The sequence below is a fragment of the Cyrtonyx montezumae genome, unplaced genomic scaffold (genome assembly GCF_038088225.1).
Source record: "Cyrtonyx montezumae isolate F1298 unplaced genomic scaffold, pur_monq_1.0 scaffold_19, whole genome shotgun sequence".
In the NCBI taxonomy this organism is placed as follows: Eukaryota; Metazoa; Chordata; class Aves; order Galliformes; family Odontophoridae; genus Cyrtonyx; species Cyrtonyx montezumae.
The window spans coordinates 4,729,914-4,751,919 of NW_027071925.1; the positions used below are offsets into that span (position 1 = coordinate 4,729,914).

Consider the following 22,006-nt stretch of genomic DNA (forward strand, 5'->3'; position numbering starts at 1 on the left):
CATTTCCAGAAGATAATCCTTCTGCATTTTGGTCTTTAGGACACCAGTGAATGGGGCTTGCTTGACATGGAATGTCTGTTCCCTAGATTCCCTAAGAACAAGGGCCTTACAGTGCTGCCTTAATCAAGAACAGACTTGTCAAACTTGGGTTCAGCTCTGTAAAAGATAAAAGCAGAGCTGAAACACAGATTTGAGATGTGATGAGAGCCCAGAATGAAGCTCAGCAAGTGGGGTTCTGCCTGCAAGTATGCACGTGTGTTTTAGAGGGCTGCAAACCCAGCAAGGCAATAGGTGAGTGTCTAGAAGAGAGAGGAACCACAGGCTAAAAGAATGGGGATTGTTTTGTCTGGGGAAGATGTAACAGAGGAAAAAAAAACAAACTTAAAATTATCTTTCATATATATTTGAGGGCGAAAGAGGATAAACTGTTCTCTTTGCCTGCTGAGGTAGGAATGGAGCACCTGCTTTAATTTTAAGATGGAAATTAGCTGTCAAGAGCACGCAGCCTGGAGAAGGCAAGCAGTCTGTCATTAGAGGTCTTAAGAGCCTGTGATGCTGTAGAAATATGAACTAAACATTAAAAATAAATAAATCAGAACATTAAGAAAGCCCACACGTAGCTCAGCAGAAGCATGCATGTAGCCTAGATGGTGTATTGGTGTATCCTAGTGGCACAGGGCTTGCCATAGTCTACTGGAATTGAGTAATATTTTGTCTGAATAAAAGCTGCAGAATTTTCTCCACAGTGAGAGAGAATCCTGATACTGAACTGTGGTGTGAGATAAAACGAAGTTCAGGGAAAGGCTTCACTTCTAACAGCTATTTCTAAGGAGATATAAATGGAAGATTATTTATGTCTCCCTTTGGTCCCTGCCCTATGGAGACTGAATTAAGGCAAGTAGCTCTGATTAAAGCATATAGCTGCAGGTGACCAAAGAGAGCCCCTGACCACTGTCCTGAGGGTTTGTGCTATCAGAGAGCACATGCCATGGGACCAACTGCTTAGCAGTGCTATTTTTGAATAAATCAACTCATCCTGATTTCCATCACACCTGAGAAATTAGGAATTTAAATGGAGACTGATTCCCTGCTGACCTGCAGCATGTGTTGTGAGGTAAATAACTCCCAAGGATGGTATATATAAAGGTCTCAGCAGCTGCACCAAATGAGGTATAAAGGAACGCCAATATCCCAATATACCCAGGAATTCCTGCAGCTGCTTTGGTGTTGTAGGGACTGGAAATGCCTGAACCTTATCTATGATGGCATCAGGTAACACTTTGGTCTTTCCTGACCAGACTACCCCTAGAAATTTTACGGACAGTCCTGGACCTTGCACTTTTTGAGGATTGATAGCCCATCCTCTTTCACTTAGGTAGGCAGTTAATGAATCTGCTGCCTCCCCTACTGCTTCCAGTGAGTCGGATGTTAACAGGAGATCATCAGTGTAGTGGTATAGGTTCACATTGTTCGGTTTTCTCCAATCAGCCAGGTCACATGCCACCAAATTATGACAGTACGTTGGTGAGTGCACGTACCCCTGTGGCAAGACCTGAAAGGTCCAGCGCCTGCCTCCCCACATAAATGCAAATTGATCTTGTGATTCTTTAGCAATAGGTATGCTAAAAAACACATTTGCTAAATCCAGGACACAATGGTAGGTTTTAATTTCCCTACTAAGAGTGTCCATTAAGGAGGCAATATTGGGTACAGCCGCATGGATGGACGGCGTGACCTTATTCAGTTCCCTATAATCCACTGTCATTCTCCATGTTCCATCCGACTTCCGCACTGGCCATATGGGGGAATTATATGGGGGAATTATATGGGCTGTGTACAGGTCTTATAATACCTACTTTCTCTAATTCCTGCACCGTCTTTGATATTTCTTCTTGCCCCCCCAGGAGTCTGTACTGCCTTACATTAGAAATCCGGTGTGGTTTGGGCAAACAAATGGGCTCATGTTTCGCATGGCCCTTCAATGTTGTCCGTATTGCCCGGATACTAATGTACCTCTGCCGTAGTCTGAACTCTCCCACAGTTGTCTGGAGAGCCAAAAACCACATCAAAACCACAAAACCACAACATCACCAGAGCTGCCTGGCTTGCCAAGTGTGAGGTAAATAACTCCCAAGGATGGTACTTCACCACAAAATACTACAGATGATAGTATATTTTGGGTAGTTCTATATAGATGGGACACAAATAATACAAAAGAAAAGATGGCTCACCTTCAGGATGACAAGGCTCACAGGGGACTCCACATAGGAGGGATCTCCGAGAAGAGAACCTTCCCTGGTGGTGGTCAGCCCTTAAATGTGGTTTGGGAGAGGTGGAGCCAGGCTCCACCCCTTCCACTCACACAGGTATATCACCTTCACCTGTGGCCCCATGGCTGACTCGGTGCTCACCCCAGGTGACCAATCAGTGGTTCAGGCTGTAGTTCAGCAGTTCCCATACATGTGTCCTTTAGGAAAGGATGTTTGTGAGGCTTACTAGGTGATCTAATAGAGCATGGATATAATTTTTTTTTGTTTGATATTTACAAGCTCTGGCCAGTTTTCAAGCTCCCTGTCACTAAAACTAAATGTTATGCCCTTTTCATCATGCATTTAAGAGGAAATAATACTTATTTAGCACGGAGATTTGCCATCCCACCTGGTTTTGGGCACTGTCAGCAGAGCAGTGTACCCTTGGAGGAGGTTGGGCTGCTGGGGCAGGAGCTCACATGTGGGGTGGAGGCTCCCAGCCCTGAACAGTAATGGGGAGTGCAGCTCTGGCATGCTGTGGGCATGCATGCAGCAATGTCCTAGCTCACTCCTGTCAGTGCAGGTTGTATCTTGTGGCTGCAGGCACCTGTGGTATTTCACCATCTGTGGAACAACAGCAGCCTCAGAAGGCTCCCAGGGAGCCTGCCAGGTCCCTGTTTTCTTGCAGGGTATGTCTCTGGTGCTCCCTGGCTCTTCTGCAGTGTCCCAGTGATGAATGCAAATGCCAGGGATAGCTGAGGCTCCATCCTGCATCACTGCACAGAGCCTGGAGGAATGTCTGTTGTACAAACTGTGAGAGGAGCAGGGCATGCACTTGTTCCCTTGGGGGCAGCACAGCACTTTGGGGGAGCCCCTGAAATAAAGGGGTGGAACGTGAAATAAGCAGGTAGGGAGTGTCAGAAACATCTGAGATAATTTTTAGGAGACAAGATCTCTGGTGAAGAGATTGCAATGGCAGGCGTCCTGCCAACAGGAGCACCTCTATTACAGTTCTTATACTTTGTCTCCCCTACCCTGATTCCCCATCAGCTGGCTATTCCAGGTTCATGATAGGTATTCCAGGTCCACAACGTTACCAGATTAACGTTTGTTAATTACATTCTGATGCTTGTTAATTTATATTCTCCCTTGTGCCAGTGAAGGTTTACATTTTTAAATGCCATTCTGCTCTTACTGTCTCTTGCTGCCACTAGTCACCATCCTGTTGTTTCCAAGATGTCTCAGGACTCTTCTTATTGTATTTACATGGTGATTCCCACCAAGGCCTCTTCCCTTCTGTCCAGAGATTGAGTAGCTCTCCTTGCAGCTCTTCTTGTGCTTCTTGTCACCCTTCTTCTGGGTCCTGGTGGCCGCCTTCTTGGAGCCCTCCTTCGGGGCAGGGCTGTTCCTTTTGTTCGCCAAAGGGCACTGGAGGGTGCCAGGTCCTCCTGATGGCTCTTCAGAGCTGAACTGCTCTCGCTTCCTTGGGCATGTCACACAATTAAATATTACATATGTTTTCATAGCGGCTAGGGATAAATTGTTACTAGCTGTACCTGTATATTGCTGATCAATTTACAGCCTTCATTCCTGCAGTGCTAGATGGCCATACAGACCACGACATACGCTCTCTCATTCTTAGGCAGGAACAACATTCCATCCCCACAGGCAGCAGCGGGCACAGCTTTCCCGGGGATCAGCGCTGACACCTGGCTCGGCTCTCCAGCAGCCACATCCAGCAAGCTGTGCTGATGCGCACACAGACACAGCTGTGCCCTTCAGAGGTATTTGCCCTCGCAGCATCTCGCTGCGGCCGGACGGCACACGCTCCTAATGCCGTCGGCAGCCGGGATTAGCGGCAGCGCGGAGGTGAACACCGACGGGACGGAGCTGCGCGGCCCAACCCGGCGGGGAGGGGGAGGGGGAGGGGGAGGGCCTACTCCGGGGGAGGGGCGGCGTCTCAGCCCCGGCGCCGTCACCATGGCAACCGCGGTCGGCGCGGCGCCGTTTGTCCATCGCGGCGCTCCGTAACGCGGTGCATTGTGGCCCGGGCAAGATGGCCGCCTCCTGGCCGCGTTGCTGAGTGGAGTCGCGCTGCCGGCGCCTCGCGTCGCTTCTGTCCTCCGTTCCCCGCCGCCCGTTCCTGCTCCGCCGTTAACCGATCCACTCGCTGCCCGCCGGAGCGCGAGGGAGCGCGGAGCCGCCATGGGCCGGACGCGGCTCCCGCCGCAGCGAGCGCGGGGCCCGCGGGGCTAAAGGCGCGAGGGGAGGCCCGGGCCCCGCCGGCAGCTCGGCGCTCCGCGGGGCCGCCCCCTGCCCTTGGCCGTCCTCGGCCGCTCCGCCGCCCTCCGCCCGCCGTGACCCCGGCCGCGAGCCGGGCTGGGGGCTGCCGCTCCCTCAGTGCCCGGAGCTACCGCCCCGATGGAGTCCGAGCTGCTGCAGTCGCCCCTCCTGGGGCTCGGGGAGGAGGATGAGTCCGACCTGACGGACTGGAACCTGCCCCTGGCCTTCATGAAGAAGAGGCACTGCGAGAAGATCGAGGGCTCCAAGTCCTTGGCGCAAAGCTGGAGGATGAAGGACCGGGTAATGCCCGAGGGCTGGAGGGGGTGGGCGGGGATGGAGGAGTGCCGTCTGTCCCCGAGTGGGGCCGTGGGCTGCCCGTCTGATGGGGTAACTCCGTTTGTGTGCCCGCTGTGCAGTGCTGGGGCTGCAGACGAGTAGGAGAGTTTTGTTGGGTTCCATCTAACTTAGGGAATGCCGTGACAAATACATATCCGTGTTCACAGTAACATGTTCTCTGAATATCTCCCTCGTTTGAGCTCTGTACATGGAATTGGATGTTCTTCAGTGAAGACAGTGCAGTTAGTGAGGTCTCACAGGGCGCTGGGGTGCAGCACGAGGCGCAGTCGTTCCACTTGTTTAGTGGTGAAGGTGCAGGAAGCGTTGTGGTTTTGAAGTTTGCCACCAGCGTGTTACGTGCAGTATAAAATAAAGGTGTTCTCTGTGTGTGTGAGAGAGACAGGAAACAGCTTATGTGATTGTGGAGGCAGAAAACAGTTATTAGATGAAGCACTTTCTGTGTTATAGAATGGTGCTTCTCTTGTGTTTGAATGTATATTGGATATGATACTGATAAAGCCAATGGCATCTGACAGTTTCTCTTCAGCATGTCTTGGATTGGGAGCAGTGTCTGCGTCTCAACTTAGCTTAAGTTAAAAACAACCAAATAAATGTACAAAATACCAGGGAAACATAAAGGATAATCAGCTGGACTCCTTCCATTCATGGAATGTGCTTTGGGTTAGAGGATTCGTGGGGTCTCACGGTTGTGATGTCTGTGTGTCTGGCTATATGTGATTGTTTTGTGTGTGTGTGTGACCACGTCTCTTCTATGTTTCCAATTCCTTTAGTAATACTCTGACTTTAACTTGATATCTGCTGGTGAGAGTCCTTCCTGTAATTTCTTTCCAGAGACATTGTGACTGGGAATGAGGATGCTGTGCATTAATTTCTTAGAGGGGCATTCATCTGAACAGGTCTTGAGTGCTGGGGAAGCACTGGCAAGGCTAGAATTATCCCAGTGGTCATGTACTGAAAATTTGACTCGGCAAATCACTGAGTTTTGTTGAGAGTCCAATTTAGATGAGGCACAGAACATTTTGTAGGAATGCTTCCTTTAAAGGGTTTTGGCATGGAAGCAGTTTGCTCTACTAGACTGTGGAGGTGGGATGAGACTGCTTGTCTATTTTAGTGATCCTTCTGCCTTCCTGTGGAACTTCCTGTTCACTTATTCGATGATGTGCAGAGCTGTCTTCTTCTAAATTGGGAATGACATTGGCTTGATAATCAATAGGTTACGACGTGAGCGTGTGTAAAGAGGTAGTAGTAATCAGCTGCATTTGTTGTAGTGCATTTCATGTGGCTGTTAAAGGGAATCATCTCAGTGAAGAGCAGAGCAGTGGTTACAGCACTCTGTGCCTGTGGGGCTGCGGTTTCTTTTTCTTAGAGTACACTGTGATGTCAGTGGTGCACGTCTCACAATATAGTGCTCGCTGTGAAACAAAGTCAGACCCGGAGTGCGTTCATCCTTACAGAGATGGAGTATGGTTTCTGTGAAATAAGAATGTAGAAGCAAGTTGGACTGTTTCTGATTATTCCTTCTGTTTTTGCTGTGAGCTTGAAACAACTTTTCTTGATATCAGAATCAGTAGTGCTGGTCATATGTCACCATGTATTTGGACAGCTTTATTGGGTATCATATGGACAATTATGCCATTATGTACAATTGCTTCTTGCTGAAGAGAACTACTTTATTTCCATTCCTCCTGAATTCACATAACTGTTGGGTTGTGCTCTCTGGCTTTTGAAACAATCCCTCTTGTTGTGTTACAGCTGACTTCAGAAAGGCACTTCTTCCTTTTTTCTTTCTGCATTACAGCTCAGCAATGAGAAGTCAGTATTGTAGCCATGGGAGTTTGGGTCAGCACAGGAGGGTACTTTGTTGCATTCCCTATTTTGTTGCTTCCCTTTCTGATCCTTTCCACCTTCTTCAGGACTGATTCACTTCCAATGTGCTTTTCTCTCTTCCAGATGTTACTGAAATACTCGGAGAGGGCTGGAGGGGATGTATCTGTTATCTCTTGATGTGATTTGAGAGCATGAAAAAGATTCTGTTATTCTGAATTTGATCAATTCACCTGTCAGAGCATAGAGTGAGCCTATCTTTAAAGTAGGAAGGTTGTTTAGCCAAAACAATCCCATATTTGCCAGAGTTACAGGTAAATTTGTGGCGCTTTTTTTCCCCATGAATCATGGAGAAACTGCAGGCAGAGGCTGGTTCTGCCCTTATTCATCATCTTGAGATATGCTATGCAGTGATCCCAACTTCCTACAGGAGATGATTCCACTAAGATTTGGGAATGGAATTACTTTATTTTTTTTCATCTTCTTCCCTTCTTCTTTAAACCCCTGAGTTTATAGGAACTCGAAGGTTCTTTAGAAGGCCAGAATCTAATAAGGTAATCAGTAGTAAATCTAGATAAAATAACAGAACATTCTCTCGCCCCCCTTTCATCCTTTAGGACTGCTCTGAAGACATTTAATCTTCCATCTCCTGCTTCCCTGGACTGCATATGCCATCAAAGTGACACTGCTTTGATCTATTATTTATTTAAGGAATATTTTTAACACAAGAGGGTTAGAATTATGCTTTGTATATTGAATTAAATCTCACAGCCTCAGTCGCAGTCAAATCTTGAAACTTGATTTAAATAAAAAAGTTTCAAATACACAGGGTTTTACTGACAAGTTGCTACTAAATTCAGGATATTTAAATTAAGCTATGCTGTACTTATATTGATTTCTAAAATAAGCAGAGAGCGGGAAAGCTGATTGTAATAGTTTCACTTCAGCGTTTTGTTCCTGCTGCCTCATAACTTGCTATGTGAGAATTAAATCCTGCTTTTATGAGAAGAGGAATACACAATTAGGTTTCTATGGAAATGCAGATGAAGGCTGTGCTGCATACAAATGCGCTCAGTTCAGACAAGGAGCCTTTACCTGCCCACGTGGCAGATGTTCCTGTGGCAAAGGAAACCAGTGGAGGAAGGGTGGCAGCACTGGAAGCTCCTGCCTGTTATTTCGGCTTGAACTTGCTGCCTTGGGTTGTACCTGGAGGCACGGGGCCTCTGAGGACTCTGCAGTGACAAGCAGGGTCCTGTTAGCCTGGGAGCTCATGTGTGGGCTGCAGCCTCCCCTTCAGCTTGGCTTCTTGCATCTTAAGCATTCATCTTGTGTTTTCTTATGTGTTTTCACACACTGTGTTTGTGCTTAAGGATCTCCTAACACAGGAAGCTAGTCCAGGATCTAAACCAAATGCATCATAGTTCCTGTTCTTCTCCTGCATGCGGGTAAACTGGCTCCAAGTCAGCCAGACTTGGAGCACTTCGCTTGGGTGTTGTGGGGCAGCCCTGAGAGCAGTGGTGGCCATGTCTCCCTCCTCAGGCTGTGGCTGAAAACCAGTTTAGGTCAGTGGCGATAGAAGTGGTTGTTGCTGTACTGTGAGGGGTACAAATCGAGCAGTAGCGTGGGGCACTGCTGGTGGATGGTTGTCTTTCAGAATAAAAACCAAAACAAAGCAACTCAGCTTCTCCCCACTCGAACCCCCTGCTGCAGGTAATGAGCACTGCCATCCCACTTATAGATCTGCATCTCCTCTTACCTAGAACAGAGGTCATTCTGGGTTAAGATGGTTTGTATTGATTGAACAGAGCTGGGAAGCCTGTGCTGTTTCTACCGCTGCCGACAAATGTTCTTATCTCTAAGCAGAGAGAGCAGATTTCGACAGCTCTGAAGAGTGGGGCTGGTCATATTTTGAAAGAGAAAACTCTTGGTGTTATACAACAGTAACAAACACTGAAATCTTTAGCTCAGTCAATCTCCTATCCCATTGATTTCCCTGGTAGGGAGATGTATCTATAAGGTAGAGGTAATAATTCACTCCTATCAGTTACAGTTGTGTTCCTGGTAAGCTTAGATTAAAATCTGGAGGTGCTGTGCTACATCCAAGCATCACATTGAATTGTGTTTTTTTTATTCTGTAATTTAAAGTAGGAGGTTTCAAGATAAAGCTTTGTGTCAGTGAATCTAACTTGCAGAATTTCAGAGACTACAGAATAAAAATATACTTCTTTATTCACCTGCATTTAATCATTCTCCTTTTTCCCTAGTTTTCCAAGACCAGGGGACTGTACGGGGAATTGAGAAGAGAGTCCATTTTTCTCTAAGAGTTGGCTTAAGTCCATCTTTAAAGACTGGAATAGGCAATGCATATATGAAGCACCACAAAGCCATGAATTTGCTATTTCTACTTCCTCTAGCTAGGCGGAGAAGAAAATAATTATTGCAAATCTAAAATTTTAATAGCTTAATACACAGAAATGTCCAGGAGTCTCGTTCCCTTAAATAGCTCCTGGAGAGTGCTTCGTTGTAATTATGTTTGCAGTATGAGTAATAAGCGATAGAAATGCAGTGTAATGTGTTGGAAATGAGCTGACGTTATCGCTTGCAAAGATAATTTTAGAGTGGGGAGAGACACTGCCATTAATGTGGAATGACAGAAAATTACCTTTTTGCTCCATTCAAGAGAAGTGCAACGAGGGGATGAGCATCCTGTGTGCTGCCCTTCATTAATGGGTGCGGCCATGGCCAATCGCCACCACGTCCAGAAGCCCTTTGCTAATTCTTGGGTGATTCTTTGGTTTCTTCTCTCTGCTTCTGTGCAGCTGCAGGAATTCAAGGACAGCTTGCTTCCTTGGGGCTTCATCCTTATTTCCCTTGTGGCTCACTAAGGTTTTCTGGAGAGGTTTTAGGGTTTCCTCATTTTTCCTCTGACACGGTGTTTTATTTCGCTGTTGCTCTGCTGGTCTACCATGCTGCTCTGAATGTTTCTGAAGGTGACAGCACAGTGAGGCCACCGATAACAGAGATGATTGATTGTTCCTTGTAGCTTTGAGGCACGTTTCCAAGTAATCTTAACAAAGCTGCATTCACCCTGGGACCTTTTGGGAAGGCAGCCTTGCCTGGCCCTGGCAGTGTCTGGACAAGGGTCCTCCCAGTGCAGCTGTTCTGCTGTACCTGTGCCTCCTGGAAGCTCTGTGCCTCCTCAGTTTCTCTGTGCTTTCTTTCACCACATAACAAAGGGGAATGGATGCTGAAGACTGCTTTGCTCCCTTGCTTAACGACTCTGAGGTAGTTTTGCATCGTTTCTTACCCCTCCTATGGAAGGAACAGTGTGAGGTTGTTCAGCCAAAACACATTCAGCAATCTTTTCCCAGTCATCCAGGACAGCTGGGCTCGTTAGGAAGTTGCTGTGTGCTGGTAGTTCTCAGGTGTTTTTGCCTTGCATTCATGCTCTCAGCCTGCTCCACAGTTTCATTGAGCACAATACCACCCATCTCTGAGAGCACCTTCAGGGGCTGAGGTCTCTGGGTCAGGGTATGCCAGTTGCTGCTGTTTCCCATCAGGGCACAGCAAGTGCTGCTCTCGGAGTGGGTGAACAGAGCACGTGTGCATACCTTGGGCATCACCTGGCAGCAGTGGCAGCAGCAATTAACCTGCAGCTATAAGGAGTGCTTTGGACGTGCATGGTGGGGCTGGCAGTGCAGGATGGATGTGCCTGGAATCACAGTGCTCCTGAGGGTGGTCTGTAGCACGAGTGTGGGATGTGGAGCCCAGAGGAGGAAAAGAAATGCAAAGGAGGAGTCGATGGAGGAATCCTGCATGTGCTGTCACAGCAGGGCTGACCTTTGGGCTGCAGATGGCTGAGGGCTACCAGCAGAGGTGCTGAATTGTTAATGCGTGCTTTGGGTTTTTCTCTGCGTTCTGCTATTTTTGTCCTGCTGGAGAAGCATGCTGACATTTCTCCATAACATCGCATTTCTTGTAAACTTTATATAAAGCTCCCTTTAAATGGAAAGCTCTTGTTTAGCAAGTATTACGTTGTGAGTGTTACAAATGAGCTGAAGAAAGATGACGAGGAGTGGTTCTCTCTAATGTTTTGGCACTGGGCCTCCCAGAGGGAAGGTAGTATTTGAAAAAGAGAGAAGTAACACAGATTCCTGGTGGGGCACCAAGCCCCAGCCCTGTGAGGAGCTGCTGCTCAGAGGGCCCCGTGTTGCATGTAAGGTTTTAATTGAATGCGGGTGTGAATCGTACCCAGATTTTTATTCTGTTTTGCTCTTGAGCCTTTGCTGAGGAGGCACATTTGATACTGCTTTCCCTAGAAGCATGCCAAGTATTGTTATGCTTCATTTTTTAATTCAAATCAAATATCAGGGTTTTTTTTGTTTTTGTTTTTGGCAATGGATTTATTCTTGAAACGTAGAAAACTTCCACTGTATTTTAATGACAGATCAGGATGTCCTGATAGTTCTTGTGTTACAAAGCTTTACATACGCTACAGAGTTCCTGGTAGTATCTGCTAAAACAGTCCAGAAATGTGAAAAGCGTTATTCAATGCATTAGGTTCAGTCTGTCTTTTGATTTGCAATGATTCAGCGTCACTGATGTCGAATAGGAGTCAGAGAGGAGCATGGGTGAGCTGTAATTCTTGCTGAAGATGCTCTCTTTATTAGCAGAACAAATAGTTGTGAAATGTAATACTTTATGGCTCGTGTGGGGAGGTAGACAGAGGGGAAATAACCCCATTTGTCTTTGGGATCAGTTAGGCTTAACTTTTCATTACTGGCTCACTGTCTGTTCTTGAGGAGAAATGCTTATTTAAAACACAGAACTGGGGAATATAAGATAAATAGTGGCTCATTCAGCTAAGTCACACATCAGTCATTACTAGTAAAATATTGAAAAACAAGTATTAGACTGTAAATGGGAAACAATAAATAAATGAGACAGCTGATTGCTTCCTGGGACGTGTTCTCCTGAGGTGTGTGTGCTGCTGCTGCGTTGCTCTGTGTCCCATTGCTTTCCATGCTGCCCTCTGGCTTTGGGATTCCTGCTGGGGATGGCGGTACTGTGAGACCCCACAGCACCACGTTCCCTCTGAGGCCTCGTGGCTTTGTGATGGCCACGGTGCAGTGAGGGGGTCCTGCTGGGTGGCTCAGGGCTCTGCCAGTGCCACGGGGTGTGTTGTGCTGCTGGTTGCGTGGTTGGTTTCCCCAGCGAGTGGAGGTGTTGGGATAGAGCTCTGTGGAGCTCTCGAATGGTTTGGTTCCTTTTAAAAGTGAGGTCAGTACTATAACATACAGAACTTGGGCTGCATGGACTGAAAATAGTGAAGCTTTGGGGCTGTTCTTCCTTTTACTTGTGCTCAGTATCATTTTGTTACCTCAGAAATAACGCATCTGTTTCTCGCAAATAACCCGCGGTGCTGGGGCAGGAGCCCCGTGCTGTTCTGCCTGGGTCACAGCACTAAGCCAGCCCGGCTGCTCTTGAAGACTCTTCTTTTTGTAGGCAAGCAGCATGAAACATGTCAACAGCAAGTTGCTGGCACAGCTGGTTTTGGAAGGTAGCAGTTTGGTGTTCGTAGACTAAGCGAGGAGAAAAGAGCTGAAGGTAAAAGAGCAGCAGGAGGGGAGCTGGGCAGGCCTGAGGAGGGCTCGCTGCACATGGGGGGGGTCTTGTGAAGCTCCCCCTCTTTGGCCTCATAGCTACACTGCTGTGTACTGCTGTCTCTTCTGTAAAGTGCTCCTTGTGCTAGGTTTCTGCTCCACAACCCCCATCATGCTGCAGGATTTCCTTCCCAATGCACAGCCTTTTTCCCCCTCTTGGAGTGAATAGTGTTGTTGTGCTCCAGTTTCTGCTTTCTTTATAAATTATACATTTGTGTGGCTCTAGCTCTTTGTATGAGTGTGCAGTTTGGGCTTTTTTCCCGTTGTTCTCAATGGTAATGAGCACCCTGGGGAAGTGGGGCTGCAGGTGGCTGTGCTCCACCAGGTGCAGCACTTTGCCTGTGCTCCTTTGGTGCTGGATGCAGCTGTAGGTACTGGGATGGAGGAGTTTAGAGAATGAAGCACTGAAATAACCCTTTTCAAGTAATATTTTTAATCTGCTATAGTGTTTAGTAATTGGTTCAGTGCAGCTTTTTGCTCTGAGTTCAGGGACCAGTGGATACCTTAGCTGCTTGTGTCTACAGCAGTCTCACTGACTGAGGAACACAGCTGCAAATTGATTGTTAGGTGGTATATCCCCTCTTGTTTCTCCCTAAGTATCTAAAATAGCACCAAATTTGGATGGGTATGATGACTTGAGAGGAAGTGACTATAACAGAGTCTGAATTGCATATATCGTGTGTGTAACCATCAGATACCTAATGCTTCCCTTGGTCACTTGGGTGTTTTTCCTTTTATTGCTTTTGGTTTTAATAATAGAAAGGACATAATACGTTCTAATATTGTTCAGTGACCCTGGATGGCATGTTCACGTGTTTTAATGAAGTATTTCAGTTGAGCAGTGGCTAATTTAAGGTATGTACATGATATCCATTTCCATGATATCCAAAGATACAACATACAAAAATAGTAATGTAACATCTAAGTACTGTTCTTGTGCAGTAAGTACTGTTCCATTAGAACAGCATTCTCCTGCTCTGTTAAAAAATGACAAATGTAGTCAGCCTTGCCTTGCCTGAAGTACACCGTGTTAAAGAACCAATAACAAAGCATAGCTGAAACTCTTTATAGTGTGGTAAAATCTCAACGTGAAAATGGATCAGTTTCCACACTGAGTGAGTCTTTTATTCTCTTTCCAGATGAAGACCGTTAGTGTTGCCTTAGTTTTGTGCCTAAATGTTGGTGTGGACCCTCCTGACGTGGTGAAGACCACTCCGTGTGCCCGCCTGGAGTGCTGGATAGGTAGGTTGAGAGCTGCCAAGCTCCAGGAAACTTTTGGCCTAACTGATACTGAGGTGTAGCATGCGTGGCTGTCACAAAGCTGTGTGCTTCCTGAACTTAGAACTGGGGTGAGCTGAAGGAAGTCTGCTGGGTGATTTGTACGTGATGATCAGATTTGTATGTGTGGGTGATCAGTAACTGCTGCCATAGGTCATCTTTTCTGCTTTATTCAACATTGAGAAGTTACAAAGGAAAATGAAAAAGCTGCTAATTAGCTACTTACCCTTTTCTCTTAATTGCTGTGGGTTTATAAGTATCTAAGGAAATTTTTGAGCAGGTACATCTTTATAGTACTCTGCTCTTGGAAAGTTTAAAGTAACCCTGTGTCACAACAGAGAAATGCCATGACTTCACATCATTTTGAGGTGACAGCTCTGAGGCTATTTAGATTGGGAGTGTGAATTCAGAAGAGCTGGAACTATTCCCAAGAACATCTTCCAGCAGTGCCAGCACACAGACTTTTTATTTTGATGCAGCGTTGGACTAAATTCCTAATTCTTCATTCAGAAGCAAAACGTTTCCTTGGTTTTAACACTCTGATTTTCAAGGTGAGGTAAGGTCTGAAATGATATCAAAAAGGAAATACCTCCTAGGAAACTAGGAGATTTGGATTTCATGTAGTAATGGGACACAAAGCCCTATAATCCTACTTCTTGAGGTGCATAGTAGGCTGCAGTAGCAAATTAATCATTGTACAAAATAAACTTATTGAAAAAACAAAACCAGAATTTGAACAACTTTCAGAACATCTCATTTCTAACTTGCTTTATGAATCTGCAGCATCTCATTTTGTTTTTTTTAAGCAAAAAATGCTGATGACTTTATAGCAATTAAAAACCCATGAGCATGCACTAACAAATCCATCCAGTCAGTGAAGAGAACAGCTCCTCGTTTCTCACTTATACATGGGTAGTGAGTAAAGAGAATGAAGAGTATTGCAGAGTCATTAAAATAAAGTTATTAGTGCTTATCATCAACAAAGGGAATTTTGAATGCAGTTTTTTAATTAAATTTTTAGTGCATGTCTGCACAAGTATTAATTTCCATTTCTGCTTACTTCAGAAACTTAAAGCTGTGTAATCTCCAAAAATATCCCTGCTTTTTCCTTGCATACACCAGTCTTAAGAGAAGCTAATGGTGTGTACAGTGGAAGCATCATGTCTTTGATGGATGTGGAAGACAGCGTGGAAAGTGTTTTGGAGCCATTGTTGTCACTTAGGGCTGAGCTGCAATCACCAGCCTCTGCACTCTGGTAAAAAAAAAAAAAAACAAAAAGGGCCATTAGCATCTCTGCCAGAAGCCAGCTGTGCTTCCAGATGTGCCCTTGGAGCATCAGGAGTGTTGTGGCTCTCACCAGAGCTCAGCTGTGGTTGGTGTTGTGCAGTGCTGGTGCTGCTGGAAGCTCGGGGAGCTCTGTGCTGAGCTCGGCCTTGGCACTGTCAGCCTCCTGCTGGCCTTGTGCACAGCCTGTGTGGGCAGCATTCACTGCTGTGAAGGCACTCCCAAGTCTGCCAGACTGTTGTTCAGCTCAAGGGTATCTACTTGAAACTTACCTTAAATATCAAGGGCACTGTCACGGTTCAGAGTGCTGGAGGTTACTGCATAGATGCATAGAGATGCTTCTGAGATGTATGTCAACGAGTGCTGAAGCTGCAAGGTCTGCAGAGAGGATTGGAGAGTTTGTTCTGTTCTGGTGGTGCTTCTGGAGCAACAGCAGCAGCTAGGCTGAAGGAAATGTGCATCTTGAAGCCTGAGCAGAAAACTGACTGCTTGTGTTTGTTTTCTGTCTGGCAAAATGCAGACAGTCTATTACCTTAAATCATTCTGCAGAAGAATACTGTATTTTAAATGAAATCCTGGGTTTGATGTGTTAAAGAAATTGTGCTTTCATTGTACCTGATTGCGTTTTGCTTTTAATGGTATGAGATAGAATATTCATAAAGACGATATTAAAAACTTCATTGATTCAGGTAATTGCTTTTAAAATAATTTGTATTAACTTGCAAAGTATTAGCTTCTGGATTTTTTGGAAACTTGTTAAGTGTCAATTATATGGCCATGATTTTTGAATGAAGCACATAAGCTGATATCTTACTTGCTGTGGATTGTAGTAATTATCTGGTGATATAATTAACTTCTTAAAATGGTTAAATATTTGATGATTTTTTTTCTTGCTAAATGCAAAATGGTGCTTCATTTACTACCATTGCTTCCTGCTTCAGAGGTTACACACTGCTGGAGATTTTTATGTAAGCTGTTTCAACGTTGGTCATTATTTATTACAGAAACCTGTCAGTGTTAACAGGAACGAGTGTCTTCTCCTTCAAAACAGTTGTATTGATTACCTTTTTGAGACCTTCATCCAAATTTGACAGGCTGTAGTGGTTTTTAATTTGTATTTGAGTGAGTAATTTGGGTCTCCCAGGTTATAGATCTGAATTTTACAGAATCACAATGCGGAGTTGCTAAAGGCTCAAATGTGTATAGAAGTGGAAATAATTCTGTCCTCTTTGACGAGCTGAGTGATTCAGCTGTGGTCAGAAAGACTCATTTACATTTTATTTCCTAGATCCTCTGTCCATGGGTCCTCAGAAAGCTCTGGAAACCATTGGTGCGAATTTACAGAAGCAGTATGAAAACTGGCAGCCAAGAGTAAGTACTCCTGGGGCTTCCCCTGCGAGCTGCAGGCATGGTGCTCCGCCAGGCCCAGTGCTCAGCTCGTATTGAAAACTGAGCTGCATACCTGTTATGTGGCATGGTGTCTGGCAGCAGTGGTTGCTTCTGTCATCCATCCATGTGAATCGACTCTTGCAGGCTGTCAAACCCTCCAGTTCTCTAGCTGCTGTCTCTCTTGGCTAGAGCTTAATTCAATCATGTCTGGGATATTTGTTTTGAGTACTACATTCTACAGCTGAATTCTTAATTTATATTCTCCTATCTTTCTTGTTGAGATGTTCTCTGATCTCTGAGTTTGTGGTTTCCTCTGTAATAAAAATGTTTGCCCTCAGCTACTTCAGAAGTGTGTGTCCCACTGGTGACTGGAAGAAGACAGTGTGGTGTAGTCAGTAGCTGAGGAAGGGTTTTGGTGACTTCAAAGCTTTGTTAATGGCTAATTCAAACTACGTAGAATTAGTATAGTGTGTATATAAGCTTCTGTATAATGTGGACTTAAGTTTTTGAAAGCGAGTGTGGCAATGCTGGCTGTTTGTTTCCTGTTTGTAACAACTCATTCTCACTTTTGGGGGATGCATATTGCTTCTGGGTGTCTCAGTAAATAGACCACGCAAAGGTCTCCAGAAGGAGACGTTATATCTGCAGCATGCTCCAGGTAGGTACAGGAATAGCTGTAGCATCGTGCTCACAATTAATATTCCCCTATATGTTTGTGTCCTTATCTGTCTGCTGTATGTAGTTTGGATCAGAATATTCCCCTTCAAAGTACCTGGACTATTGACTACTAAAGTGTAAACTTATGATTATAAACAAATAACGTGTAATCCAGACAGAAATAACTCAATTGAGTGAGCTTGACTGTGGATCTGCCTTTTCCCTTATGGTGCAGCACTGATTTGAAGATCTTCGTTTTAAGGAGGTTTGGAAAAGGGGACACTGTTGGATCTCTTTGTGTTTTCTTTCCCCACCTTTTCCATTCCTTCATAAAGGACCAGTACTTGTACGTAAAGGACGAACGGCTTTGGCATCATCTGCAGTAGCAAACAACTTTTTCCTTTGCTAGAGGCTGGGAATGTTTTTCACCAAAAAGGGTTGCTGGGCTGTGTGTGGCTTTGAACAGATGCTGGATGGTTATTGGTTGGATTCATTGAGTCCATCCTCTGCTTTTTAAGGCAAACTTAATGGAATAATAGTATATTCAGAGCAGCTTGAACATAATTACATGTAGTACAAGTTCTTTACCTCTTATCTGTGTTGGATACTTCTCTGCCCCCTTATTGAGGGGTGCCCAACTAGAACTGGGTTTATCTTTCATTAGCAGCTGAACGCATTACCTGAAGGAGACCTACTGCATTAAGCAGTGAAATGTTGGCGTTACTAAATCTGTGGGTAATTTTCTACCTAACACTCCAAATGCAGATATTCAGTGGGCATGCTTTTTTTCTGAAGCGTTTTGTAAGTGTGTTTATGTAAGAAGGGTTTGTCTTGAATCATAGATGGTGTATATTTAAGGCAGGATTTGCTTTTGCATTATTCCTTTTGGCGCACTGGCAATTTCTTTTACATTTTTTTCTTTTTAATCTCTCTCTGCCAGCCCAGAGATTTGGCAGCAAATACAAACAGCGTCTGAAACCAAATAGGAAGAGTAAAACATCTTGATGCAAAGGTGACAACAGAGCTCCCTCCGCTCCTTGGCACTGCAGTCCGTGTCAGTGAGGAAGGAGGGCTGGGCGCCTGGAAGCAGCGGGTACGCTGTGAGGGCTGACCTCACGCTGCCTCGTGGAGTTTGCACAAAGCACGAGGCAATTACCCAGCTCAGATGTTTGTGTGCAAGGTGCCTGCTTCTGAAGAGTAAATCACAGCCCTTTGAAACATTGCAAAGCTAAACACGTACTGTTTTATTGCACTCTACAGGGCTCTTGAGTTTTCTGCAGTAATAAAGAGAAGTTGATGTGCCATCTGCAATAAAACAATAGGAACATTATTGAATTTCCTAGACCTTTCATATAAATACTAATACAGCTAGTTTTGTCTATTTCACAGTGTTTTGGAATGACAGAAGAATTGATGGAAAGAAGACAATTCTGGGAAAACTAAGCACTCTTAAAAGACCAAACCATTAAAATCTTCTGGAATTGCTGGTGTTACTGGTTTGTTACTGTGGGTCCTTACGCCAGGAAGTGCCTGTCATTGATATCTTACTGTGAATGCACAAATAGTGCTAACTGCTGGTAACTGGATCGTGTCAGTCCTTCCAGCAGTGTTCCTATAATAGATGTTGTGTGAGAAGTCCTATCACATCGCTACCAGTGCAGCCCTTGTCTGCTTGTAACTGCAAGATGTTGTTCGAATAAATGCCCGTACTTGTTATGTACAAATAGTTCAGGTGAAAAGGCCTTAAAAGGGACAAGGATGAAAAGTCTTTGTTTCTGGGAGCTCCCAGACTCCACAGCTGATGTATATTTCCCTTTAGGTCTTATTGAGCCCCTTTCTAAATAATTTATCAGCTTGCCGTGGCTTGAAGTATTTTTACTGATTAAATTTAAGACTTTGCTTTATAGTTGTGTAGCTACATAAATTTGTGTGCTGCAGGAGTAAAAAAAAAACCAAAACACTTCAGACATTCTTTCATCTGCAAAATACTGCAGTTAAACAATGTTCAGTCATCTCACTGCCATTCTCAAATGAAAATTTGAACGGGGGAAGGAGGTAGCAGATGACAAAGGTGCAGGCACACAGAGAAGAATTTATCTCTACAGAATTTTTCTGAACAAGTAAGAGCTCTTGCGATTCAGTACCAAGATAATTCAGGTGCCAGTGAACAGGTGGAAAGAAAAATAGACAGTCCTTCTCCAGTATTACCATGTGGCAGGGGTTTTGAGTTCTGCTGGGTGCTGAAGGGGTTAAACGTGAGGGTAATCTGGAAAGCAGGCTCAATTACAGGGGATAAAGGGGGTTGCTTAAGCAGCTGAGAATGAAAGGAGGAAAAGGCAGTGAAAGTGAAGAGCAGGGACCCCATGGTGCAAGTCTGGGAAACTGCCCTTGCACAGCAGCTGTCCTTGGGGGAATCTGCAGCCTGGGTTAGGGGAGGCTGGGGGAGCTGGGTGGAACTGGGGCTCCAGTTACGGACCCACATTGCAGACTGGGGCCTGCAGCATCAGGAGAGCACCTGATAAAGGAGAGCCCTTAGCTGAGATAACGTGTTGTGTCTCTTTAATTGCCTGCAATAAAATACTTGTGAAGTTTCTTTTGGAGATTCGTATGCTCAGTATTTAGATAAGAAACTGATTGCATCGGAATGGTACTTCTCTTCTTCTGGTTTTCTTTTATTTCCCTTTGCAGAGTGCTGCCTGTGTCAGGTGCAGCATGGTAGTGACTGACTCGCAGTACTGGCAGTGAGAGATGAGTGTTTTCCAGCGTTTGTTTACAGCTTTGATTTTTGGCAACATTGCATGTTACACCATTCAAAAGGAAGGAACTTTCCTTCGTTAAAAAGTCAACGGTATTTGTTTGCCAGTAGAAAAAACAAAGTGAATTGATAGTGCTGCTGCAGTGAGCTGCTTTGTGGAGGTGAGCAGCTAGTGTGGGTCTTTGCAAGCAGAAGCAGCTGCCGTGTAAGTCCCAGTTTACGTTCGTTTATCAGCACTTGCAGAACTCGAGTTCTCTGTTGTAATGTTGTGCAGAGGCAGAGCAGAGGATGGAGAAGAGGAGGGTGCAGTTCAGCACTCTGCTGCCCCGCATGGCATGCTGTGCTGGTTCCTCAGGACTGGTCGGAGGGAATGTGCTTTTCCACGTTCTCTGGGCTGCAGTGCTACTGTACAAAAGCACCAATTGCCCCTTGTCAAATATGAGGTTGACCTGTGATTTCTGCCTTCATTCTTAGATGCCAGACGTTTTTTTTCCCTCCTTGTAATGGACATCTCATTTCTTGACTTCTGGCCTTCCACAGATGTGTTTCCTTGGTTTCCATTCCTGCATGTTCGCCTTCACATCAGAATGGGGCTGTGTAGCCCAAGGCAGAATTGTAGGTCGAATGATGCACAGTTGGCATAATTCAGGATCTGGTATGAAGTAGTCTGGAGAATATGCTCATTAAATTTGCATGAAATTACAGCTTTTTTTTTTGTCAGCTATGGCTTTTGACCGCTTTCTTTATTTCAAAACTGCCCAGAAAATTTTGCCTTTCTCTCATCACAGACTATAATTTGACACTCTTCTGATTTCTGCTAGTCCAATTGAATTCCAATCATCCTCCTGTACCAGGTGCTTTTCGCATCTGATAGAAACTTCCCCAGTTCTGCCATTGGAAGGTCAAAAAGCAACCCTACTGTTTGTGTGTTTTCTGAACAGAGGTTAGATTAAGCAAGCTATCTCAGAGATGCTTACCTCCCTCCATTGTTTGTGAAGTGCATTAACACTGGGGGCAGAGGGCTTGCCTCATTTAAAATCAGTGTTTTACATTTTTGTAAAACCTTTCTTTTCCTGAGAGTTTGAGCCATGCTGTGGGGGTCTTTGCAAAGCTAGCACTGAGAAAGCTGAGGAGTGAGTGGTTGTGGCTCCCCTAGGTGTGCTTTGGTAAAGCTTAATTTCCTTTTAATGGCTCTACAGCAGCACACAGGAGCTGTGCTGTGGAGGAAGGCTCAGCAGAGCAAGGCTTTGGTCATGGGTCATGGGAGAGATGTAGGCGAGCCAGTGAAGGTGCTGGGGCGTGGAGCCCTCTGAGCTGCTCTGAGATCCATCAGACTGGTTCTGCTGGGATTTTGCTTTTGTGTGGGAACTTCTATTTCAAGCTGAAGGTCAAGTCTGTGGAATTTGGGAATTTTACTTCCTCTGGTAAGCCACTTAATGGAGTGTGATGGGTTTGTACCTCTCTGAGATGTGACACAGTGAGATCTGCTGTTCGTTATCTGTGCAGCATCTGTTCCCCACTCTCCTTCCTGTCCTTTTAGGCCAGCAGCTCTAATACTTCTTTACTTCCCTTGGTGACAAGCAGCACCAGCAAAGCCAAAGAGCTTGAAACATTGCATCTAAAGAATTGTTTTATCCTCCCAGCCACTTGCTTAAATAAAACTGAGGAAGAGTCAGTCAATTACAGTACTGATTTCTCTAATCCAGGTGCTACATCCTTGTCTCTATTTTTCTTCTTTTCATTTCTCCTTTTTTTGCAAAGACATCTTCACTAATGCTGTATTTCAATTTTCTCAGTATATTCTTATTAGTATTTCCTTATAGCTCCACCTGAATGAAACTCACTGGAAGAAGGAAGATGAAAATCCCTCGTAGGGGAAGGACTGGAGAGATCAGGAAGGCAAGATTAGACATGCTTCTAGGAATCTTTTTTAGGGGACAGGGAGCAGGATGGCTGAAAAGCAGTGCTGATATTTGAGAATTCCTCCATCTGTAGCATCCCTGGTCACTGGGGACAGCATAAATGAGTGATATGGGCACTGTCACACTGCAAATTCCCTTCTGGTCCCTATGCAGTTCTCTTATCAACCCTGTGACTTGGAGTCACTTATTGGGCAGACGGCGTCACATCTGAACTGCTTAGTCTCGTAGATCTAGGGATGTTTTAGGTATTTCCACCTCGTTTAATTTACATAGTTGTACCCTTTCCTCACTCAGTTCAAAGAGGTGAAGTAATAGAGGAGCTTCTGTAGCAATGCTGTGTTGGAG

General features: G+C 45.1%; 1 protein-coding gene across 3 annotated transcripts in view; it reads left to right on the plus strand.

Moving 5' to 3' along the window:
* The first annotated feature begins 4,606 nt into the window (after positions 1-4,606).
* Positions 4,607-22,006, plus strand: part of RPTOR (regulatory associated protein of MTOR complex 1) — a 117,818-nt gene continuing 100,418 nt past the window's right edge. For all 3 annotated transcript variants that reach the window (XM_065735324.1, XM_065735325.1, XM_065735326.1), the window contains exons 1-3: positions 4,607-4,832; positions 13,516-13,618; positions 16,227-16,309. In XM_065735324.1, the coding sequence (XP_065591396.1) occupies positions 4,671-4,832; positions 13,516-13,618; positions 16,227-16,309 (348 nt within the window). In that variant the 5' untranslated portion in view covers positions 4,607-4,670. The remainder of the gene's footprint in view (positions 4,833-13,515; positions 13,619-16,226; positions 16,310-22,006) is intronic.